Source organism: Procambarus clarkii, chromosome 93 (assembly GCF_040958095.1).
Source record: "Procambarus clarkii isolate CNS0578487 chromosome 93, FALCON_Pclarkii_2.0, whole genome shotgun sequence".
NCBI classification, from domain to species: domain Eukaryota; kingdom Metazoa; phylum Arthropoda; class Malacostraca; order Decapoda; family Cambaridae; genus Procambarus; species Procambarus clarkii.
Window position 1 is genome coordinate 3,398,034 of NC_091242.1, and position 23,254 is coordinate 3,421,287.

Below are 23,254 nucleotides of genomic sequence, written 5' to 3' on the forward strand. Positions count from 1 at the left end.
TTTAGAGCTGTTGACAAATAAGCTTGACCTATTAAAGTAGGTTCCTGTACTGTACTATGATACTATGATATGATGGCATTTGTAGAAGTAAGAATCACAAGTTTATTTTTGCAGACTTTCTGACTATTGTATTATGAGAGGTAAATATGCTGATTGTTTTTATCGTCTGTGTATTTTTAATGTAATCCTCCTTTTTAGTGTATTTGGCTTCTTTTGAGGTATTTTTACACTTCTTGAAGCTGAGTGCTTTTACATTTCACATTTTTACATTTATTTCAGTGTTATTCACCCTCAGGTCTTTATCACAAAAATTCATTCACCTACGACAAAATTTCCATGTGGTTTTGGTAATTTTCATCTTGCTCCGAGTTGTATATAATTTTATAACGGTTCATTTTGTCATATGAGGAAAATGCATAAATTGACTCCGTTCATAGGGATTTATCCTATTCAAGTATTTGAATATCCTAAAAAAAAATATGTAAAGAAAACTAGCAGTGACAAAAAATGACACTTAGTATTGCAATGCCACAAGTGCAGCTTCTGAAATAAAAACTAAATAATAAAATCATGGTGTTTGTATAAGAGGCCGCAATGGTGTGCTTAAGGAGTGACCAGAATACCTTGAAGCCATCAAAATATGATCAGTTGGATAGGGCTGTTTACCAGACGTTTACACGGAATCATTTGATGGGGTACTTTATGGTGGCTCACCGGTACAGTTTGCAATGGAAAGAATAACAGGAAATTGATGTTGTGAACTTCAAGGGCAGTGCAGGGTAGCTTGCAGACATTTGGCAGGCACCATGCAATATTTCGATGAAAGATTGCTTGTAGAACATTGAATGCTGATGATGCGGCAGTGGTAACATTCAAGATAAAATTGCATGCTGTGATGGCCAAGCACATGGATAATTATTTCCAGGTCTACAATGAAGGTGCAACTGGATTAGTTTGAAGAGGTTTACCGTTAGAAATACATTCCTGGAAATGTAAACACTGATTCACTGCTACACAGGGCCATTATTGCAGTTGCAATATACTAGGGGCTAACTGAATTATAAAATAATACGGATTATACAATTTTATAAAAACATTCTGTATTTTCAAATGGAATAATTATGAAATATTTAAATCTGGTAAGCTACTGTGTATTCAGTGTTCTGATGTACAGTATTTACAAGCAGTTCATAACATGTACAGTCTGCCCATCTTGTTTTTCTACTGTCACTCCAATATTAGGAACCTAATCCTCCAAATATAATTACTTACAGGAATGATAGATACAGAAGAATAAAATAAATGAAAAGTTTGTCATAAATTGACCCAAGGGACCACTATATCTTTAGTGGCTTCGACGGGGAGAGGAAGCTGGCGGCTTGTTGAAGGTCACCCTCCCATTGCAACATTGTTATTAGTACATCATTATAATGGTTACGTGTTATGTTATTCTGTTATGGTAGCTGTTGGGTAAATAGTATAGTGTACTGTAATTTTTGTGTAAACTTTAAATGTACAAACATTTAGGAATAAAATTTTGAATTAAATTGGAGAACTCGTGGGGTTAATATTTTATATACAGTATTAGGATCAAAGGTAGATGCCTCGGGGAAAATTATACAAGTTTATACAGGAGCCTGATCAACTATCTTGTGATGTGCCTCATAATAATGTTAAGATTGTCTAGGCTCTTTATTCTTCTGTACATGTTCTTAGTACTGTATGTATGCTCATTCTTAGGGCTGTGTGCCTATTCTTATGGCTGTGTTCTTGTTCTTAGAGCTTTGTGCATGCTCTTAAGGCTGTGTTTGATCAATCTTGCCTCAACTATTTAAACAAATACAAAATAGATTCTTTATAAAATATATAATCCAATCGCATGTTGTGAACAGCAGTAGTCTTGCAGATCAGGTGGTCACTGAAGAATCTTGGCAGTCTCTTTGTTGTCTCTCTCTCTTTATATAAATTTGTGTGTGTGTGTGTGTGTCCTTACCTCGTCTTTTGTGATAAGACATGGAAAATCCTTTTCAATTTCTTGTTTTAGTTTAGTTTTTCCAAGAGATAACCTCAGGTGTCTACCAGAAGGTCGTCTGTTATCTGGTTCTTCCCGTGGACTTGCTCCCCCTATCCTGTCCACCCCTTTACCCACACGTGTGTGTATGTGTAATACATCACACATACATACATACAGGAGTGTGTGTGTAGGAGTCAGCCGGCCGAGTGGACAGCACACCGGACACGTGATCCTGTGGTCCCGGGTTCAATTCCGGGCGCCGGTGAGAAACGATGGGTAGAGTTTCTTTCACACTATGCCCCTGTTACCTAGCAGTAAATAGGTACCTGGGAGTTAGTCAGCTGTCACAGGCTGCTTCCTTGGGGTGTGTGTGGATAAAACACAAAATGGTCAGAAAACTAGTTCCCAAGCTGAGAGGTATGAGCTATGAAGAAAGACTGCCGAAATTAGACCTCACAGCACTGGAAGACAGAAGAGTTAGGGAAGACATGAATACCACCTACAAAATTCTCAGAGGAGAGTAGATAAGGACAAACTATTTAGACCGGCCGGTATACAAACAAGGGGGGAACCGAGTACCCAGAAAAACCACATAGACAATAGAAAGAATTTTTTTTAGTGTCAGAGTAGTTAACAAATGTATACCAGTTGAGAGACAAAATACACGCACACGTTAAACATGCAAAATGCATACAAAACCCGCACAGAGTGAAAGGTTAAAAAAGAACACATGTACGCATAGCATACATTTAATACACTATATACTGGCAAATAAATAGGTAGCGTGTAGAGGTGGCTGATGGTGGGGACAAATGAGCATCGCTCTCACCCACCCAAACACGCCTCAATAAATAAAACAGGATCCTGCAGTGCTAACACTAAGAAACATGATGTAACTGATCTGTGTTAATCATATAGAGAGTTTATGGGAATCATCAGGTAAACATTGAGAGGGTTTTTTATTCTTGGTCTAAGAGTAGGGTTTTGGGAACTTTGTTGGCACTCAAGTTTTAATAGACAGGTGCAGGCCACATTTTTTTTTCTAGTTTCAAAATAGTGAAAAGTTGTTAATAATCCTGCACGTAATCTCCACAAGTGTCTTGTCCTCTGACCAGATACGTACAGGGCTTGTTTGAGTATGGCAATACAGTAGTTTGCCTGTGCTGAAGGAAGCCTTTTTTTAAAGCCTTTTATGTTGAGGTAATAGGACTCGGTTTTGTGTACTCGCTCCTGAAGGAGCCAATATCTCTCAAACTATTTTGTAACATTTTCATTGCGTTTAAATTTTGTAACAGTTGTAATGTGATTGGCTTAAATGTTTCACGTCTCCAGAGCTTGTGAATTTGCCATAAATATACGTGATTTTTAGAAACACGTTCACGTGTGCAGGAGTTCTGACATTGTGTCTGGAATGGGGACGGTGCAGGGAATGTGAACTGCATATATTTCTTTAGTTTATCTTGTCAGAATCTTCCTCCTTTTAAGCTGTACAGTATATCCTCTTAGTATGGCGTGCCTCGTCAAGGGTAACTCATATTTCTTCTTGCGACAAACATCAGAATTCATCGTTCAGGATTTGCTGAAGTCTAATGGCGGTTAACCAAAACATTTTAGCATCCCCCTAACAACATTAATTTCACCCAAAAATCCTATTTTTATTATTGCTAAACCTCTCTCTATGTTTATCTTAAAATCCCCATATTTCTTGCTTTATCCAAAATAACTTAACCTTTTATTCATTTAGAAAGCCCCTACACTGAAAAATATGATGCTGTTATGACATCATTTCGGCCCCAGCACTGGTAAACCCTTGTACTACCGGCTTAGGAATCATTATATCCCTTATATTAACTCAATGTATCATTTTCCTAGCGACTTACAAGTGTGATACTACGCTTATTGCTTTAAGTATCTTTTTATTTAGCGTCTTTCCGGGAAGAATAAGCGGTGTTGAATCTGGGGGGTAAAGCCTGTTTCAGAGGTCCCTGAGCCAGAGCCGAAGCCCGAGCGGGAGCTGATGGAGAAGGCAGGATCTCCGACTGGTTCTCCAGCTGCCTGGTTGGTCTTGGCGTTCCCTTCGATGGCGATGTCTGCGCAGTTCCTGAACATGATCTTCTGGGGCTTGAACTCCTCTGTATAGTGTGGGAGGTGTTCAACGGTGGTGATGGAGGGGTTTCAAGGTGGCGTCGAGGTGATTCAAGGTGGCGTCAAGGGGTTTGAAGGTGGCGTCGAGGGGTTTCAAGGTGGCGTCGAGGGGTTTCAAGGTGGCGTCGAGGTGATTCAAGATCCAAGGGTGGGTTGATAAGGGAAGGAGAGAGAGAGAAGTTGATTAAGTTGTTGTTCTCTTACATATTCTTGAAAGACGCCCCTTGGCGTTATATTTAGTCACAGGTTACACATTAATTATCCAAGGCAATGTTCATATTAAGTCATCATAAACATAATTTTAATTTGACAAACAATTTGTAATAAGTCACACCTTAACATGATGCACATTAATTGTTAATATGTTGAATTATAAAGCTTTTGTGTGGTCAGGGGGAAGGGTGCACGTGTGCATGGCATGTTGCTTCACGTGACCTTTGACCTACCTGCCGTGTTGGTCATCTGGAGGACACATTGGTCGCAGGCGACGCCGGGGGGCAGGCGGACCCTGACGGAGATCTGTTCAGGGCTGTTGTACGGCGCCCTGATCGGCACCGAGCGAGAGTTGCTTCCCACGATCTCCAGCGGATACCTGCCGGGGTAGGTGGGTGAGCCGAGGAAGTTGACGTGGTCACGGATGAAAGGGACAAAGATACGAAGGTGCGTACATTAAGATGGAAACAAAATGGAAAGCAGAAAGAGGCAAGAGAAGTAATGGGTGCCTAAATAAATGGGAAAAGAAAACAAAGAATTTTTAAGCAAAACTTAAGAACATTAAGTAAAAACCGAACTTAAAATGTTGAAATTACAAGTAAAATCACGACTGCGTGAATATAAACATTAAAGAAAGAAAAGAAAGTAGTCAGAGAGAACGAGAACTGGAAAACAAGCGGCAGCATTTTTGTTAGGAACATACTTGGGTTGATGTGCTACGTTCATATAGCTACCTGAGACTATGTGAAGGTTATACTCTGCGTCAATCGCTAGCTATGTCTTACTAAGACATATCCCCACCTCACAGGATACTTAGAAGTGGCTTCATATTATGTGCAACCCCTCTACCTACAGTTATACCTGGCTGTGGCTCTGCATTTTGTGAGTTAAATATCATTATTAGTAATAGTACTAGTAACTAGTAGTAGTAGTACTAGCAGTAAGTAGAAGTACTAGTACTAGTAGTTGTAACAGTAGTAGTAGTACTAGTAGTAACTAGTAGCAGTAGTTGTTAGTTTAGTTCACTTATTATGCACCACATACCCGTCCTGTGGGCGGTATTGGAAAGTATCAGAGGCACAAAATCGGCTCAGGAACTGAACCCCAATGTTCAGTAAGCTAAGCAAGTTACAGTCTTGATGAGCTAGTTTAAAAAAATTAACATGATGCTTTGTTACATCAACAATGGGATCGAAACCGACCAGATGTACAGTTTCTAAATTAAGCAACGTACATATGTGGAGAGATAGTGTGATAACTGATGTATTTATCCTGTACACCGCCCCCTATTTTTCCCATTGTAACCTATCTACCGCTTCCGACACCATGGGAAGCGGTAGATTGGTTACAATCACCCACATTTATCTCCTTCAGCTAACAAACTGGAGATATTTAGCCAAAATTATAATTAATTTAGTATTATTGAATTAAAATTTGGCACGAAGAGAAAACGGGAAAGCAGTTACAGAAAACGTTTGGGAGGGTAGACTTACCTGTCGAGGCAGCGCTGGTCGACTGGGGTGGCAATGCTGTCGTGAGGACACAATTTGAACTCAATCGACCCTCCGTGACTCCTGGTGACATTGACGTGTATGTTCATCACCTAAGAGACATGGAAGGGCGTTAGTAAGGGGATTGGCAGGTGTCAGATGTAGGAAGTTTTGATAAGAACAAGTCATATGTTGACCAGACCAAACTACACACTAAAAGGTGAAAGGACGACGACGTTTCGGTCCATCCTGGACCATTCTCAAGTTGATTTTCATATGCTATGGCGAGAAAGGTTTTGTGATGACGAGGCGGCTAGTATATGAACAGGTTTTTACCTCTCCGTTTCCAAAACAGCCCCACTCCTGTGCCAGGTAAGTTTACTACGGGCTCACCATAGCCCGTGCTACTTGGAACTTTTTGTTCCAAGTAGCTGAATCTTAAACAACAACAACTCTCCGTTTACGGGCTATTCATGCCCGTGCCACCTCTTGGGTGGCTTAATCTTCATCAATCATTCATCTCCGTGTACCTCCGTACCCTCGACCAGGAGGCCTGGTTGAGGGTACCAGTATTTCCTTACATGTCTTAGACTCATTTGTGTTTTCATATTCCATCTGTGTCTTAATTACGTGGTGAATATGACCCTGCCCCAGCCCATAGAGGTGTATAATGACTCACCTGCCCCATGGTGTAAGTCCTGGAGATGATGCCGGTAGCCCACTGACCCCCTCCCTCGTGGGGGTGGGGCGGGGGGGTGTCGGCACTATCCCCACAGGGGGGGCACTTGTTGCGGGCGCTCTTCTCGTGGCAGATGAGGTAGTCGTCGTCAGCGTGGGCGGGCAGATCGTTGAATCCCATCCTCCACATGACGTTCCTGGCCGGCGGCTCCTGCAGGGACATGTGTCCCGCAGCCTGTGACACACACAAAGATACATGGGTAAGAGACACGTGTTAAGATAGTCCAGGATGTGTGTTAGGGCAGGTGTGTTAGGGCAGGCAGGTTAGGTGTGTTAGGGCATGCTCTCTAGAGTGGAGTACTGCTGCACAATGACAGCCCCTTTCAAAGCTGGAGAAATTGCTGACCTGGAGAGCGTGCAGAGATCCTTTACTGCTAGAATCCACTCAGTAAAACATCTAAATTACTGGGACCGACTAAAGAGCTAAATCTGTACTCCCTTGAGCGCAGGCGGGAGAGATACATAATAATTTACACGTGGAAAATAATTGAGGGGCTGGTCCCAAACCTGCACACAGAAATAACATCACATGAGACCAGAAGACATGGCAGGATGTGCAGAATACCCCCGTTGAAAAGCAGAGGTGCAACAGGTACTCTGAGAGAGAGCTCTATCAACATCAGAGGCCCGAGACTGTTCAACACGCTTCCACTACACATAAGGGGCATAACTGGCCGACCCCACACAGTGTTCAAGAGAAAACTGGATAAGCACCTCCAAAGGATACCTGATCAACCAGGCTGTGACTCATACGTCAGGCTGCGAGCAGCCGCGTCTAACAGCCTGGTTGATCAGTCCAGCAACCAGGAGGCCTGTTGACGACCGAGCCGCGGGGACACTAAGACCCGGAAGCACCTCAAGGTAACCTCAAGGTAAGGGCAGCTTGAGACGTTAAGGTAACTTTAGACACCTGTAAAGGTAACCCAAAACACGTGCAAATGTTATGCAAACACAATTTAAAATTAAATATTATAACACTAATTAAGGATCACAAAGAAAAGGACACCAAATTAGACAAATTTGCGCCTTGAGAATCATGGACATACATGAAGACTTAAACAATTCGAGGAATAAATTTGGAAGCAAAATAGATTAAAAAGGTTGAGTGGCGGACGTCTTGACCTGCCCAACTGTAGAGCATCAGTTAACTGTACATCTTAAGAGCCTAACAAGTGTGAAAGAGTCGCTGGCTTGCACACTTACGCCAGCTTATGTCTTAGACTTATCACATTACCTTTTTTTACTGTAAATATTTGTGTTGTGCCTCTTACTGGTTAAGAGAATAACAACGAGATATTAATTGCATAAATGTAGATTCCGTCCCCGCGGCCAGGCCTGGTCGACGACCGGGCCGCGGGGATGCTAAGCCCCGGAAGCACCTCAAGGTAACCTCCGTAAAGACCTGGATAAATACCGGTTTGGAAGGGAACTACCTGTATTAGGAGAAAGCACCGATTAAACCATTACGACTTTATAGCACTTGGAAGGGATCAGGATAAGAATTTGGGATGGGACCCAACCACTTAAACGATCGGGGATTGAACGCCGATCTGCATGAACCGAGACCGTCGCTCTACCGCATACACGTTATGAATGAGTCATGGTGGATGTCAATAGGAGCTGTTGTGGCACAATTGACCCCCTGCCGTTTCCTTAATTCTTATATTATTTGACACGTAAACTATGTCGGGACAATTAGTCACACACCGGATCGTTACGTAATTGGGAGTGAAAGAACTAAGAATTTAGACAAATATATCATTAATATTCTAGAAATCTAGTATTGAAAAAGCATGTTGAGTGTTGTTGCAACTTCCCCCACCTCCGCCTGCCCACCAGGCCTATCATCAACGTGCTACACCAAAATGTCTCTAGTGCACCGCTAATGTAAATTGTACAGCTTAAGAAATCCGGGGGGAGGGGGGCAGTTCTTGAACCCATTACTAGACTAACCATTCCGTCGGCGCCCACACCACTTAAACTCGCGTGACGGTGTTTGGTTAAAAGTTATAACTTTTCCTCCTCCAGTGAGTGACAAGGAAGCAGAGTATCGAGACATTCGTATCTTTTTGAGGTTATCTTGAGATGATTTCGGAGCTTTAGTGTCCCCGCGGCCCGGTCCTCGACCAGGCCTCCACCCCCAGGAAGCAACCCGTGACAGCTGACTAACTCCCAGGTACCTATTTTACTGCTAGGTAACAGGGGCCATAGGGTGAAAGAAACTCTGCCCATTGTTTCTCGCCGGCGCCTGGGATCGAACCCAGGACCACAGGATCACAAGTCCAGCGTGCTGTCCGCTCGGCCGACCGGCTCCCTTAACGTATGTGGACACTTGTGCCTTATATTTATCCCTGAACATATCTGTATTGTTCTACTATGGCAGTATAAGACAGCAACACTATTAAAACCAAAAGGGTGTTTGAGATTTAGCTACTTACAACGAAGTGTCCATGTAGCACGGGCTATGGTGAGCCCGTGAACAGCCCGTATGGCTGGTGTGGTACACTTAACATATCGCGTATGATGGGGAGTGTCGCTTGTGAGCTACACACGACGGACTCCACGCCCAAGGCTGCAGGGTTGCCAGCCGGTAATTAGACAAGTGCCAGAAGAGCGGAGTGAAAGGCGCGCTGTACTGATCGGAAGTGGTTGTGCTGAAGGTCGTGGTCAGGGCCACGCATCACACTCCTCCAAACAAAAAAACAAAAAAAATATTCGACCAAGATATACCCGTCTTTAAACTGTCAGGACCCATTCAAACCCGACTCGTCCATCTTGAAGCGACAAGAGCCTATCCTAAACCCGATCCATCCATGTTACAGGGACCGGAACCCATCCTAAACCCGACCCATCCATCTTACAGGGACCGGAACCCATCCTAAACCCGACCCATCCATCTTACAGGGACCGGAACCCATTCTAAACCCGATCCATCCATCTTACAGGGACCGGAGCCCATCCTAAACCCGACCCATCCATCTTACAGGGACCGGAACCCATCCTAAACCCGACCCATCCATCTTACAGGGACCGGAACCCATCCTAAACCCGACCCATCTATGTTACAGGGACCGGAACCCATCCTAAACCCGACCCATCCATCTTACAGGGACCGGAACCCATCCTAAACCCGATCCATCCATCTTATGGCCACTTCATGGGAGGATCAGACTTGTCTCTTGATCACGTTCACCAACCAAGGTTCCTTATAGACCCTCGTCGTTGGTCACTTAAAGAGCTGCCGTTGCATCGGTCCGTCGTGTGGCAGGGGCCGAGGCTGAGCTAGAACCATGCCCACTTTCTCTTCTCCAAGTTGTGTGAGTAGTGCTCATTTGCGCCCGTCATGGTACTGGGATTACTGTTCTGTTTCGTATTGGTTCATACCAAATTATTGCGCCCGTTTGGTTAGTATTGTGTCTTTGTGACTGTGCGAAACGTGGTTGTTGCAGAGTGGTCGTCTTGGAGAGCTGTGTTCTAGAGTTCTCGCCTGACCTAGTCTGGTTAGAAGGGATATGTCATGCGAGTAGTAGCTGTAGTTTAGTGATCTCAGAAGGAAGTGGCAAGGTCTTTGGCGAGATAGTGCCTGGGCTCCAGTATACTCTTTTTCCTGATACTTTCTCTCACTCACTCACTCACAGATAACAAATGGAATGCATTAGGCAGTGATGTGGTGGAGGCTGACTCCATACACAGTTTCAAATGTAAATATGATAGAGCCCAGTAGGCTCAGGAATCTGTACAGCAGTTGATTGACAGTTGAGAGGCGGGAGCAAAGAGCCGGAGCTCAATCCCCGCAAGCACAACTAGGTGAGTACACACACAATATCCAAGGCAAGGATTTGGGCGGGATCCAAGAGGCAATACTAAATCCTGCAGGCACAAATAGGTGACTACACTTACACACAAACCCACCAAAAACTCTCTCTCCTACACACACACACACACACACACACACACACACACACACACACACACCTAATGGAATGCATTAATAGTTCTGTATTAAATGTAATTAATTACATTTAATGGAATGCATTAGGAAGTGATGTGGTGGAGGCTGACTCCATACACAGTTTCAAGTGTAGATATGACAGAGCCCGATAGGCTCATGAATCTGTACACCTGTTGATTGACGGTTGAGAGGCGGGACCAAAGAGCCAGAGCTCAACCCCCGCAAACACAACTAGGTGAGTACACCTTCCCCATATATCTGGCCCCCCTCCTACCCCTCTCCTCCCTTCCCTTCTCCCCCTAGTTAGTACTGGTAGGCATGTTAGGTGATGTCAAGTGTTACTGGTACACTGTTGACATTGTTTACGTGCCACATCTCTCTGGCGGTGTTTCAAGGCATCATGATGGAACTATTAATTCGCATGAGTAGTGTGAGTGGAGAGTGAGGAGAGAGCCTTGCGCTGCTCTGTCCTGCCTTCACCTCTCCAGACAGTAATAGTGACAGTAGTCACTGTTGGTTTACATAACAGTGCATAGTATTACCGGAAGTTACTATAGACATTATAAGACCTGTTGTGACGTGTTGAATTTTCTCCATTTACATTCCCCTCCCCCCCCCTAACCGCAACCTCACACACTCACCGCTCCCCTCACTGCTCCCCTCACCCCTCACCCAGCCACTCAGCCTCCCCCCCCCCCCAACCCTCATACCTCGTCATTCACCTGTTGTTGCATTCACTTGATCAGTTATGTCTTGAGATGAAGCAGCGTCGATCCTCAGGGAAGTGGGAAGGGGAAGGGGGGTGGAGAAGCAGTATAAGAAAAAGGAAGTAATAACGAGAAGAGGCTCGAGAAAGATGATAGGATGAGAAAAGAGTGAGAGAGAGTGTAGCTAACACCAACATTGTGAAGGTTGAGGATGTGAAGGTCTGGCAGTCACGTGTCACTTGAGTTCTCACCAACACGCTCCACACACTCCATTCATTACTCACGTGCCTACACCTGGCTCGCGTGTGTTTATACCTGGCTCGCGTGTGCCTACACCTGGCTCGCGTGTGCCTACACCTGGCTCGCGTGTGCCTACACCTGGCTCGCGCGTGCCCACACCTGGCTCGCGCGTGCCCACACCTGGCTCGCGTGTGCCTACACCTGGCTCGCGTGTGCCTACACCTGGCTCGCGTGTGCTTATACTTGACTCACAAATATACAGAGTATTTGTCTAATGAACAAGTTTTAGGCTATATTCCTCAGCAAAATTTGTTGCTACAATATTATCCCGCCTCTGAAAGTGTATCGTAATGAGAGTATTTATGTTCGAATTGCTGTATGTTGGCGCTGCATCCCCCTGGTGACGCGTAGTGATGATTGGCTACTGATATTGGACTCGCCCTTGTTGTATGTTTGGTAGTACGTCCACACACGCACACGCACGCTCGCTCGCACGCTGACACAGGCACATGCACGTACCATTACAAAACATGGTAGAGGGAGGCCAGTACTCGTCCTATATACCAACCTGAGAAAACAGGTTTGGACAGAGGCCACGCTCATTATTTAGTCAACTGTCTGTCTCCTCTTTACCTGTCTCTCAGATCGCCCTCTCCACTCGCCCTGTCTCTCTTAGTTATCTCTATTGTCCGTCTGCCTAACTGGGTATTTGTGTACCGCGCCTTTCTGTCGAACTCTGGGATTCTATGCGGATTCATGAACGGATTCAGATGCGGATTCATGAACGGATTCAGATGCTGATTCATGAAGGGATTTAAGAACAAAGCTGGAGACGGCCGCACACGACACCAACCAGAGGGATTGTTTGTGTATTCTTAAGTGTGGCCGTCGTGCAGGCAAGTCTGTGACGCCGACCCACAACAACAACACTGAAGGAGAGAAATTAAACCAATCACGGCCATGTACAGCAACACACACACCACAAAAAAATTATATAATTAACACAAAAAAAGACGATAGAAGCCATATGACTTTTATGAGGAGGAAACTGTCTTGTGCAATCTACCGTTGCTTGGTCGTGCATGCAATATTCCTCCCTCTCTCTCTCTCTCTCTCTCTCTCTCTCTCTTTCTCTCTTTCTCTCTCTTCACCTTTCTCTTAATTATCTATTCTTCACCATGATTTTCCGTTAATATCTTCACCTTTTATACGAGTCTCTCTCTTGGGGACAAACATGGTATTTCTTCGTCTGAGTGCTTAGTGTTCGGTCATATCTTAGCTCTTGGGCTCCCTCTTTGCGGTTTTACGAATTAGCAGTGATGTGGTGGAGGCTGACTCCATACACAGTTTTAAATGTAGATATGATAGAGCCCAAAAGGCTCAGGAATCTGTACATCAGTTGATTGATGGTTGAGAGGCAGGACCAAAGAGCCAAAGCTCAACCCCCCGCAAGCACAATTAGGTGAGTACACTACACACACACACACTACACACTACACACACACTACACTCACACACTACACTCACACACTACACTCACACACTACACACACTACACACACACACACACACACACACACAACAGGCAGGAGTAAAAGGGAAGGTGCTCCAGTGGATAAGGGAATACTTAAACAACAGGAAACAGCGAGTAACGGTGAAGGGGGAGACATCAGAGTGGCGAGATGTCACCAGCGGAGTCCCACAGGGCTCAGTACTTGGACCCATCCTGTTTCTAATATATGTGAACGATCTTCCGGAGGGTATAGACTCGTTCCTCTCAATGTTTGCCGATGATGCAAAAATTATGAGAAGTATCAAGACGGATGAAGATAGAGACTACAGGATGACCTGGACAAGCTGGAGGAATGGTCTAGAAAATGGCTGCCAAAGTTCAACTCAGGAAAGTGTAAGGTAATTAAATTAAGCGATGGGAGCAGGAGGCTGAACACAAGGTATCATCTGGGAGGTGAAATCCTGCAAGAGTCGAATAGAGAGAAAGATCTGGGGGTTGATATCACACCGAGCCTGTCCCCAGAGGCCCACATCAAAAGGATATCATCAGCGGCATATGCTAGACTGGCCAATATAAGAACTGCCTTTAGAAACTTGTGTAAGGAATCATTTAGGACCCTGTATACCACTTATGTCAGACCAATCCTGGAATAGGCAGCTCCAGCCTGGAGTTCATACCTAGTTAAACAAGACAAAGTTAGAGAAGATTCAGCGGTATGCCAACAGATTCGTCCCGAAACTGAGAGGTATGAGCTACGAGGAAAGGCTGAACCTCACGTCTCTGGAAAACAGAAGAGTAAGGGGAGATATGATAACCACCTACAAAATTCTCAGGGGAATTGACAGGGTGGACAAAGACAAACTCTTCAGCACGGGTGGGACACGAACAAGGGATCACAGGTGGAAACTTAGTACCTAGATGAGCCACAGAGACGTTAGAAAGAATTTTTTCAGTGTCAGAGTAGTTAATAAATGGAATCACTAGGCAGTGATGTGGTCGAGGCTGACTCCATACACAGTTTCAAATGTAGATATGATAAGAGCCCAATAGGCTCAGGAACCTGTACACCAGTTGATTGACAGTTGAGAGGCGGGACCAAAGAGACAAAGCTCAACCCCCGCAAGCACAGTCAGGTGAGTACACACACACACACACACACACACACACACACACACACACACACACACACACACACACACACACACACACACACACACACACACACACACGAAGGTGGTGGAGGCCAAGACCGTCAGTAGTTTCAAAGCGTTATATGACAAAGAGTGCTGGGAAGACGGGACACTACGAGCGTTGCTCTCATCCTGTAACTACACTTAGGTAATTACACATTAAAAACAGTTGATAATGACGTGGTTTCCTGCAGGGGTTCCCTCTCCTCCCTCAGGCGGGAGTCCCACCAAAACCCTCGTCTCAGATTGGTGAGTTGAATGGCTGTTCAACACTAGTGCAGGCTTCCTTGTAGCCGTCTCTGGTGGGTGTTCATGTAGACGACCGTAGCTGGCTGATGCAAACATGTGGGGGAAGGGGGGTGGCGGATATGGAAGAACGGGGGCCATATGGGGCAGGGAGGAGGAGATAAGAGGGTCGGAGAACGAGGAGGGGATGTGAGTAGGGGGGTTAGGTGATATAAGGGATGGGGGGGATATGGGGGGAGAGAGGGGGGGTGTCAAGATGATGTGATTGGTAATTTTTCTACCTTTTTCGTTTTGCGATTTGTATTGATGGATGAGATGAATGTTAGTGTACTCTAAGATACCTGTGAGTGTGCGTGGTGTACCTGTAAAGTTATTAGTACCGTATTCATCTGTGTAGTTAAAGGTCTGACGATATGGCACTGGAGGACGAGGTGTGGTGTAGTCGAGGGGTAGAGAGGTAGAGAGGTAGTGTGAGAGGCGAAAATGGATAAGTGGCAGAATTGTCAACACATATGGCATACACAGGAAGATAATATGTTATATGTGCCAGCGTTGGAGGTCGAGATTTGATATCAAGACTTCACTTGATGACGAGATTTGCCAAGGATTCAGTCAGCCTTTCAGGCAGACGGAAATGCTGACATAGACGAACTGTCATCACTTGGAAAGGTAGCGAGAGTGACGAGACGAGAGTCATCAAGTGTGGTCAGCAAGTGGGAATGTGTTCACAGTGACGAACAAGAAAAGCAACATGGGTCATGAAGTACGACCAGTAACTTACACATTGCTACCGCCTGGCTTACGCTTGGCTACAAGTGTCTCTGGCAGTGTGGTTCCGTATCACCTTACTTACATCCCAGGTAGGGCGAGAGGTATGGGCAAGTCTCCTTAAACCCGTTGCCTCTGTTCACCCAGCACTGATTGGGAACCTGGGTGTTAGTCGACTGTTGTGGGTGTCATCCTGGGCAATGGTCAAATGCTGCATATATCCCAGATATACTTGAATTTCCCCCACAAACGCCGCAAGGCACAGCACGAGGAAAATAGTCCGAAGGTTACACATGAAATATGCCGCAAGGCAAAGAAACTAGCGCCACAAAGCCACTCGAACGATTGGACCAAAAAGTCCGCAGAGTCCAAAAAAGGATTCACGCCCGAAGTCAAAGACTGGGTTCACCCACAAACAAAGTAACGACATACAAACTCTCACCAAAATCACACGCACACAACCTACGTCGCGTTGTAATTGATTTTAACAAAATACCAAAAGAAACTATCATTGATGTTCAAGAAATGCCCAATAAGTCATCCAACTTCACGTATCTAAAGATCTTGGCCGAGTATCTAAAGATCTTGGCCGAGTATCTAAAGATCTTGGCCGAGTATCCAGGATTTACCTGGTGTAGGAAGGGAACTATCAGGAGAAAGCGCCAAGTCATTGCGACTATATAGCACTGGGATGGAGTCAGGATAAAGATTTGGAATGGGAAGGAGGGAAGGAATGGTGCCCAACCACTTGGAGGGTCTCGGGGGATTGAACGCCGACCTGCACGAAGCGAGACCGTCGTTCTACCGATCTGCTGTTGAAAGATCTAGATGTAAGTTTAGACCGTTCTGTTTGTCTCTCTGTAAATCTTGTAGCTTGCTTAGGCCTAACTTGGCCTCTTCCTCTTTACGCAGATAAACGCCAATTGAGATTGAGTAACTGAGCGTCAACCTGTCCTCTCAACTGGACATACACTCACCTCTCTGTACACCATAAACTCCCTCAGGAATACTAGAACGGATCTAGATAAATCCAGCTCCCGGCGGCTTATTTGATACATTAGTCTGATTATGATTACAAGAACGTCTGTCAGTGAAGCCAAGAATCCAAGAACGCCTCTCAGTGAAGCCAAGAATCCAAGAACGCCTGTCAGTGAAGCCAAGAATCCAAGAACGCCTCTCAGTGAAGCCAAGAATCCAAGAACGCCTCTCAGTGAAGCCAAGAATCCAAGAACGCCTGTCAGTGAAGCCAAGAATCAAGAACGCCTCTCAGTGAAGCCAAGAATCCAAGAACGCCTCTCAGTGAAGCCAAGAATCCAAGAACGCCTGTCAGTGAAGCCAAGAATCCAAGAACGCCTGTCAGTGAAGCCAAGAATCCAAGAACGCCTCTCAGTGAAGCCAAGAATCCAAGAACGCCTCTCAGTGAAGCCAAGAATCCAAGAACGCCTGTCAGTGAAGCCAAGAATCCAAGAACGCCTGTCAGTGAAGCCAAGAATCCAAGAACGCCTGTCAGTGAAGCCAAGAATCCAAGAACGCCTGTCAGTGAAGCCAAGAATCCAAGAACGCCTCTCAGTGAAGCCAAGAATCCAAGAACGCCTCTCAGTGAAGCCAAGAATCCAAGAACGCCTCTCAGTGAAGCCAAGAATCCAAGAACGCCTGTCAGTGAAGCCAAGAATCCAAGAACGCCTGTCAGTGAAGCCAAGAATCCAAGAACGCCTGTCAGTGAAGCCAAGAATGCCTCTCAGTGAACCCAAGAATCCAAGAACGCCTCTCAGTGAAGCCAAGAATCCAAGAACGCCTGTCAGTGAAGCCAAGAATCCAAGAACGTCTCTCAGTAAATCCAGTTTATCAAGTACGTATATACTTATCATTGGGTAAGACTCTTCAAGGCTTCAAGAACGCATCTAGTTAACCCGGATTATTAAAGCTCTCAATCCATACGATCGTCTCGGATTATTAAGATTCAAGAGCGCATATAATTGCCCTCGATCATTAACTATTCATAACCTCAAACGTTGTAAGAGAATACGTGTTCACTTGGCCTACATGCGCGCGCGCACACACTCCATTACAATAGCGTATAGAGTGAGAAGTTTTCACTGTTGATGGTGATATAATGGCACTGTTCAGTGGTCAGCTTTGGTCTGGAGTATTGGTCTGTGGTCACTGCTCCTGGCAAGGAACCTCAACATTATACAACATACAGGAAGAATTTGCAATTCTTTTGACCATGTCGTAGCTCAGTCGATTACGGCAGCGTCTGGGATCCTCTCGGACGTACGTTCGAACCCTCGTCACGGCCCTTGTGGATTTGTTCATACAGGAAGGTATACTGTGACCCACAACACGGCCTCCTCTAAAACATTTGAGCTGTAGGCCTACGTTGTCACTGAGGGCGGCAAGATTATCTCATAACTACACATACAAAAGACTTGTCATCTCCATCCTAGTTTACACATTCATATACCAGTTGATATCATACACCTGACATCAGGTGATAACATATGTGTTATCATACACCATACACTTAGCCGTGGAATACGATGATACTAAATACTTGACAAGGATTTGAACGCTATACATATGTAATAGTAAAGCCAATTACAGATGAATTTTGCTGAGGTAAGTTTGTGGTGATTGTAAGAGGGTAATGTTGAGACCCCCAGCCTCGACCCCCAGTCCCGACCCCCTCAGCCTCGACCCCCTCAGCCTCAACCCCCAGCCTCGACCCCCTCAGCCTCGACCCCCAGCCTCGACCCCCTCAGCCTCGACCCCCTCAGCTTCAACCCCCAGCCTCGACCCCCTCAGCCTCGACCCCCAGCCTCGACCCCCTCAGCCTCGACCCCCAGCCTCGACCCCCTCAGCCTCAACCCCCAGCCTCGACCCCCTCAGCCTCGACCCCCTCAGCCTCAACCCCCAGCCTCGACCCCCTCAGCCTCGACCCCCAGCCTCGACCCCCCAGCCTCAGAGGCCTCTGTGGCTGGGGCACTTCTGCCATGCCTTTGTCAGCAGAGTGATGTGTTTGAGAAGCACAAGAAGGGGAGAGGAAGGGTAGGGATGGAGAGAGGTGGAACGAGGGAGAGAGAGAGAGGATGAGGGAGAGAGAGAGAGAGGTTGAAGGAGAGAGAGATAGAATTAGTGCAAGAGCGGGTATATAAATGCGTGTGTGTGCGTTAGCAAGCCTGGAACAGACCACCTTTCATCCAGCCAGCTAGACAGGTCAGGGGCGACAAGATGTCTGGCCCAACTCTCTCCCCCCCCCCTCCCACCCCAGGACCTTCTTCCTCCCCCCTTCCCAGGTCCTTCACCCCTCTCCCCACACCCCAGTACCTTTTTCCCCGTCCCCAACCCCACCCGGGCAGTGTACAGGTGTGTGAGGCAGCCCAGGGGCAGTGTACAGGTGTGTGAGGCAGCCCAGGGCAGTGTACAGGTATGTGAGGCAGCCCAGAGGCAGTGTACAGGGGTGTGAGGCAGCCCGGGGCAGTGTACAGGTGTGTGAGGCAGCCCGGGGCAGTGTACAGGTGTGTGAGGCAGCCCAGAGGCAGTATACAGGTGTGTGAGGCAGCCCAGAGGCAGTATACAGGTGTGTGAGGCAGTCCAGAGGCAGTGTACAGGTGTGTGAGGCAGTCCAGAGGCAGTGAACAGGTGTGGGAGGCAGCCCAGAGGCAGTGAACAGGTGTGTGAGGCAGCCCAGAGGCAGTGTACAGGTGTGTGAGGCAGCCCAGAGGCAGTGTACAGGTGTGTGAGGCAGCCCAGAGGCAGTGTACAGGTGTGTGAGGCAGCCCAGAGGCAGTGTACAGGTGTGTGAGGCAGCCCAGAGGCAGTGTACAGGTGTGTGAGGCAGCCCAGAGGCAGTGTACAGGTGTGTGAGGCAGCCCAGAGGCAGTGTACAGGTGTGTGAGGCAGCCCAGAGGCAGTGTACAGCTGTGTGCGGCAGCCCAGGGGCAGTATGCAAGTGTGTAAGGCAGCCCAGGGCAGTGTACAGGTGTGTAAGGCAGCCCAGGGACAGTGTACAGGTGTGTGCGGCAGCCCAGGGACAGTGTACAGGTGTGTGCGGCAGCCCAGGCAGTGTACAGGTGTGCGAGGCAGCCCAGGGCAGTGTACAGGTGTGCGAGGCAGCCCAGGGCAGTGTACAGGTGTGCGAGGGAGCCCAGGGCAGTGTACTGGTCTGATGCTGCAAGAGAGTGACTGTCCAACCCCAATAGTGTCCAATATACCACATATATACTTACTAATAAGCCAAATATTGACTATAAGCAATAAATCATATATGTACTATCTTGTGCGAGAGCGGGATGCACTGTCGCCCGTAAGGGTTCTTGAAGATGGTGTTTGGTGGGGGTAGAGCGGGTCTCCTTCGGGTCTCCTTACCTTTGGTCACCTGAGGCGACCAAAGGTAAGGAGACGTTGGCGTTGTTTACCACGAAGGGGGAGAGTGACCCCTGCTAGGAGTGCCGGCCACCGAGGTCACTCACCACCTGACACTCCTCAGTATGTCTTCCCACCACTCCCTGATGTGCTACACTTCTCCTTGATGTGCTACACTTCTCCTTGATGTGCTACACTTCTCCTTGATGTGCTATACCTCTCCTTGATGTGCTATACCTCTCCTTGATGTGCTACACCTCTCCTTGATGTGCTATACCTCTCCTTGATGTGCTATACCTCTCCTTGATGTGCTATACCTCTCCTTGATGTGCTACACCTCTCCTTGATGTGCTACACCTCTCCTTGATGTGCTACACTTCTCCTTGATGTGCTACACTTCTCCTTGATGTGCTATACCTCTCCTTGATGTGCTACACCTCTCCTTGATGTGCTACACTTCTCCTTGATGTGCTATACCTCTCCTTGATGTGCTACACCTCTCCTTGATGTGCTACACTTCTCCTTGATGTGCTACACCTCTCCTTGATGTGCTACACTTCTCCTTGATGTGCTACACTTCTCCTTGATGTGCTATACCTCTCCTTGATGTGCTACACCTCTCCTTGATGTGCTACACTTCTCCTTGATGTGCTACACTTCTCCTTGATGTGCTATACCTCTCCTTGATGTGCTATACCTCTCCATGATGTGCTACACCTCTCCATGATGTGCTACACTTCTCCTTGATGTGCTACACTTCTCCTTGATGTGCTACACTTCTCCTTGATGTGCTATACCTCTCCTTGATGTGCTATACCTCTCCATGATGTGCTACACCTCTCCATGATGTGCTACACCTCTCCATGATGTGCTACACCTCCCCTTGTTGTACTACCCCTCACCATGATGTGCTACACCTCCCCCATGATGAGCTTCACAAATGTCCTCACACAACTAATATTTACTGTGACAATAATGGATCACATATAACTTACCCGTGATAATAAATGGTCAATAATGCTTATGTTGTCATGACCTTAAGATGCCTTATGCTACTAATGAAGTACAATATTGAGGTGTGTTTATGCGAGATGCAACACACGTGGTGTGTTGGTCTCTGTAGACAACCTGACGACTATTGTGTACACAGCACTCTTTAACCCGTTCTCGCACTTTCTTACAGTCAATATTGACTTATTAAATATGTGCATATGTGACATACTAGTTAACCTTGAAAAGCTTCATAGAAAACACCGACCTTTCCTAACCTTCTTAGTATGTTAAGATAAGCATCTTATTGCTTCGTAATTACAATTATTACTTAATCTATTATAGGTATAGGTTAAGTAATAATTGTAATTACGAAGCAATAAGGTGCTTATCTTAACATACTAAGAAGGTTAGGAAAGGTCGGTGTTTTCTATGAAGCTTAACAAAGTAAACTAGTATGTTTAGTATGTCACATATGCACGTATTTAATAAGTCAATATTGACTGTAAGAAAGTGCGAGATCGGGTTGCACTCTTAGTTCTCTCTCTCTCTGCCCCGGCGTGTACCCTCTGGATCACTACTCTTGCGAATCGCGTTGAAGTCACTCACCTGGGCCACGAGGAATAGCGTCAAAAACATGGAGAAAATCATGGCCGCTGAAGTGAATGCTAGAATCTCTTCTGCGAGTTTAAATCCCCTTCTGTGTGAGATGCGAGTTCTTTTCTATGTGTTTTGGCTTTTGTTTTCCAGTCTTGAATCCGTGTCAGTGGATGAGAGGCGGTGTATGAGACGCCAGTACTAAGGTCTGGCAGGGGCGGGAGATCACACTTTAGAGAGCTGGCTGTCCCGATGTTGTCGCTGCCGAATCTGGCGGCGGAGTGAGCTACTCTTGCTCTCTTGCCTCCGACCTAATGTCGTGATGACGTCACTTCCCCCACTCTCCCGTGACGTCACCACATCCCTTACATCATCCACACTTGTGACGTCACGTGTACATTTGTGGTCGCTCGAGCGTGATGAAGCATTTTGTTAATGGATCGTTGAGCGGGAAGAGCGGGTGGTGGAGGTGCGAGTTGTGGTGCTGAGGTGTAACGTGAGGTGCAGACTCACCTAGTAGTGTGTGTGTAGTCACCTAGTTGTGCTTGCGGGGGTTGAGCTCTGGCTCTTTGGTCCCGCCTCTCAACTGTCAATCAACTGATGTACAGGTTCTTGAGTCTACTGGGCTCTATCATATCTATACTTGAAGCTGTGTATGGAGTCAGCCTCCACCACATCACTGCCTACTGTATTCCATTTGTCTACAACATCTCTATGGCTCATTTGGGCACTCAATTTCCACTTAAACAGAGGCTACAGTTAAGGATTTTGGCCCAGTAAATCCTCCCCGGCCAGGATACGAACCCAGGAGAAAGTGCTCGCGAAACGCCAGGCGAGCATCTTAACCGCTACACCACGGGGACTGCATAGGACTGCACACACTGTGTGTGTGTGTGTGTGTGTGTGTGTGTGTGTGTGTGTGTGTGTGTGTGTGTGTGTGTGTGTGTGTGTGTGTGTGTGTGTGTACTCACATATTTGTGTCAGTAGGATCGAGCGTTGGCTCTTGGATTCCGCCTTTCTAGTCTTCGGTTGTTTAATGCAATGACGCCTGTCCTACCTCTCTGTCATATCTAGTTTTAAGGCTGTGAGTAGTGTTTGCTTCCACAATGTGCTCCTTTACTCCATTCCATTTTTCCACTACTCTCACGCTAAAAGAAGACTTCCTAACATCTCTGTGACTCATCTGAGTTTCCAGCTTCCACCCGTGTCCCCTCGTTCTGTTGGTATTCCGTGTGAACATTTCGTCTATTTCCACTCAGTCAATCCCAAATACAAATACAATCAATGCAAAGTATTTTGTATGCTGCTATCATATCTCCCCGCTCCCTCCTTTTTTTCTAACGTCGTCAGGTTAAGTTCTTTCTGTCGCTCTTCATATCTCATCCCATGCAACTCCGGGACTAGCCTCGTCGCAAATTTGTGAACCTTTTGCATTTTCCTAATGTATTTCTTTGGGTGGGGGGCTCCATGATGGTGCTGCATACTCTAAGACTGGTCTCATATAGGCAGTGCAAAGCGCTCCGAATGCCTCCTTACTTAGGTTTCTGAATGACGTTCTAACTTTTGCTAGCGTAGAGTACGCTGCTGTCGTTATCCGATTGATATGTACGTCAGGAGTTAGATTTGGTGTTAAGTCCACTCCAGGTCTCTTTCTCGACATTGTGTGTGTATTCACCTAGTTATGTTTGCGGGAGTTGAGTACTGCCCTTTCGGCTCGCCTCTCAACTGTCAATCAACTGTTACTAACAACTAGTTTTTTATTTATTTTTCTCCACACACACACACCCAAGAAGCAGCTCCGTAACAGCTATCTCCCAGATGCCTATTTATTGCTAGGTAACAGGTGCATCAGGGTGAAAGAAACTCTGCCCATTTGTCTCTGCCTAGTCTGGGAATCGAACCCGGGCCACAGGAATACGAGCCCCGTGCGTTGTCCACTCAGCTACCAGAGCCCCCTCTTTGTGTGTGTGTGTGTGTGTGTGTGTGTGTGTGCAAGGGTTTTCCAAGACAGGAGAGGAAATGTGTAACCAGAGAGTTATGTTGTTGGCGACAGGTGGCAGCCCAGGCGTCACGCGCGGGGTCCCTA

At 46.4% G+C, this 23,254-nt stretch overlaps 1 protein-coding gene across 1 annotated transcript; it reads right to left on the reverse strand.

The window, feature by feature from the left end:
- Positions 1-2,747: 2,747 nt before the first annotated feature.
- Positions 2,748-21,455, reverse strand: LOC123746844 (uncharacterized). The gene is made up of 5 exons (XM_045728641.2): positions 21,181-21,455; positions 6,542-6,775; positions 5,866-5,975; positions 4,606-4,751; positions 2,748-4,146 (listed from the first exon to the last, which is right to left on the reverse strand). Exons 1-5 carry the CDS (start codon positions 21,220-21,222, stop codon positions 3,935-3,937), a joined length of 744 nt encoding a protein of 247 aa, XP_045584597.1. The 5' UTR covers positions 21,223-21,455; the 3' UTR covers positions 2,748-3,934.
- Positions 21,456-23,254: the final 1,799 nt, after the last annotated feature.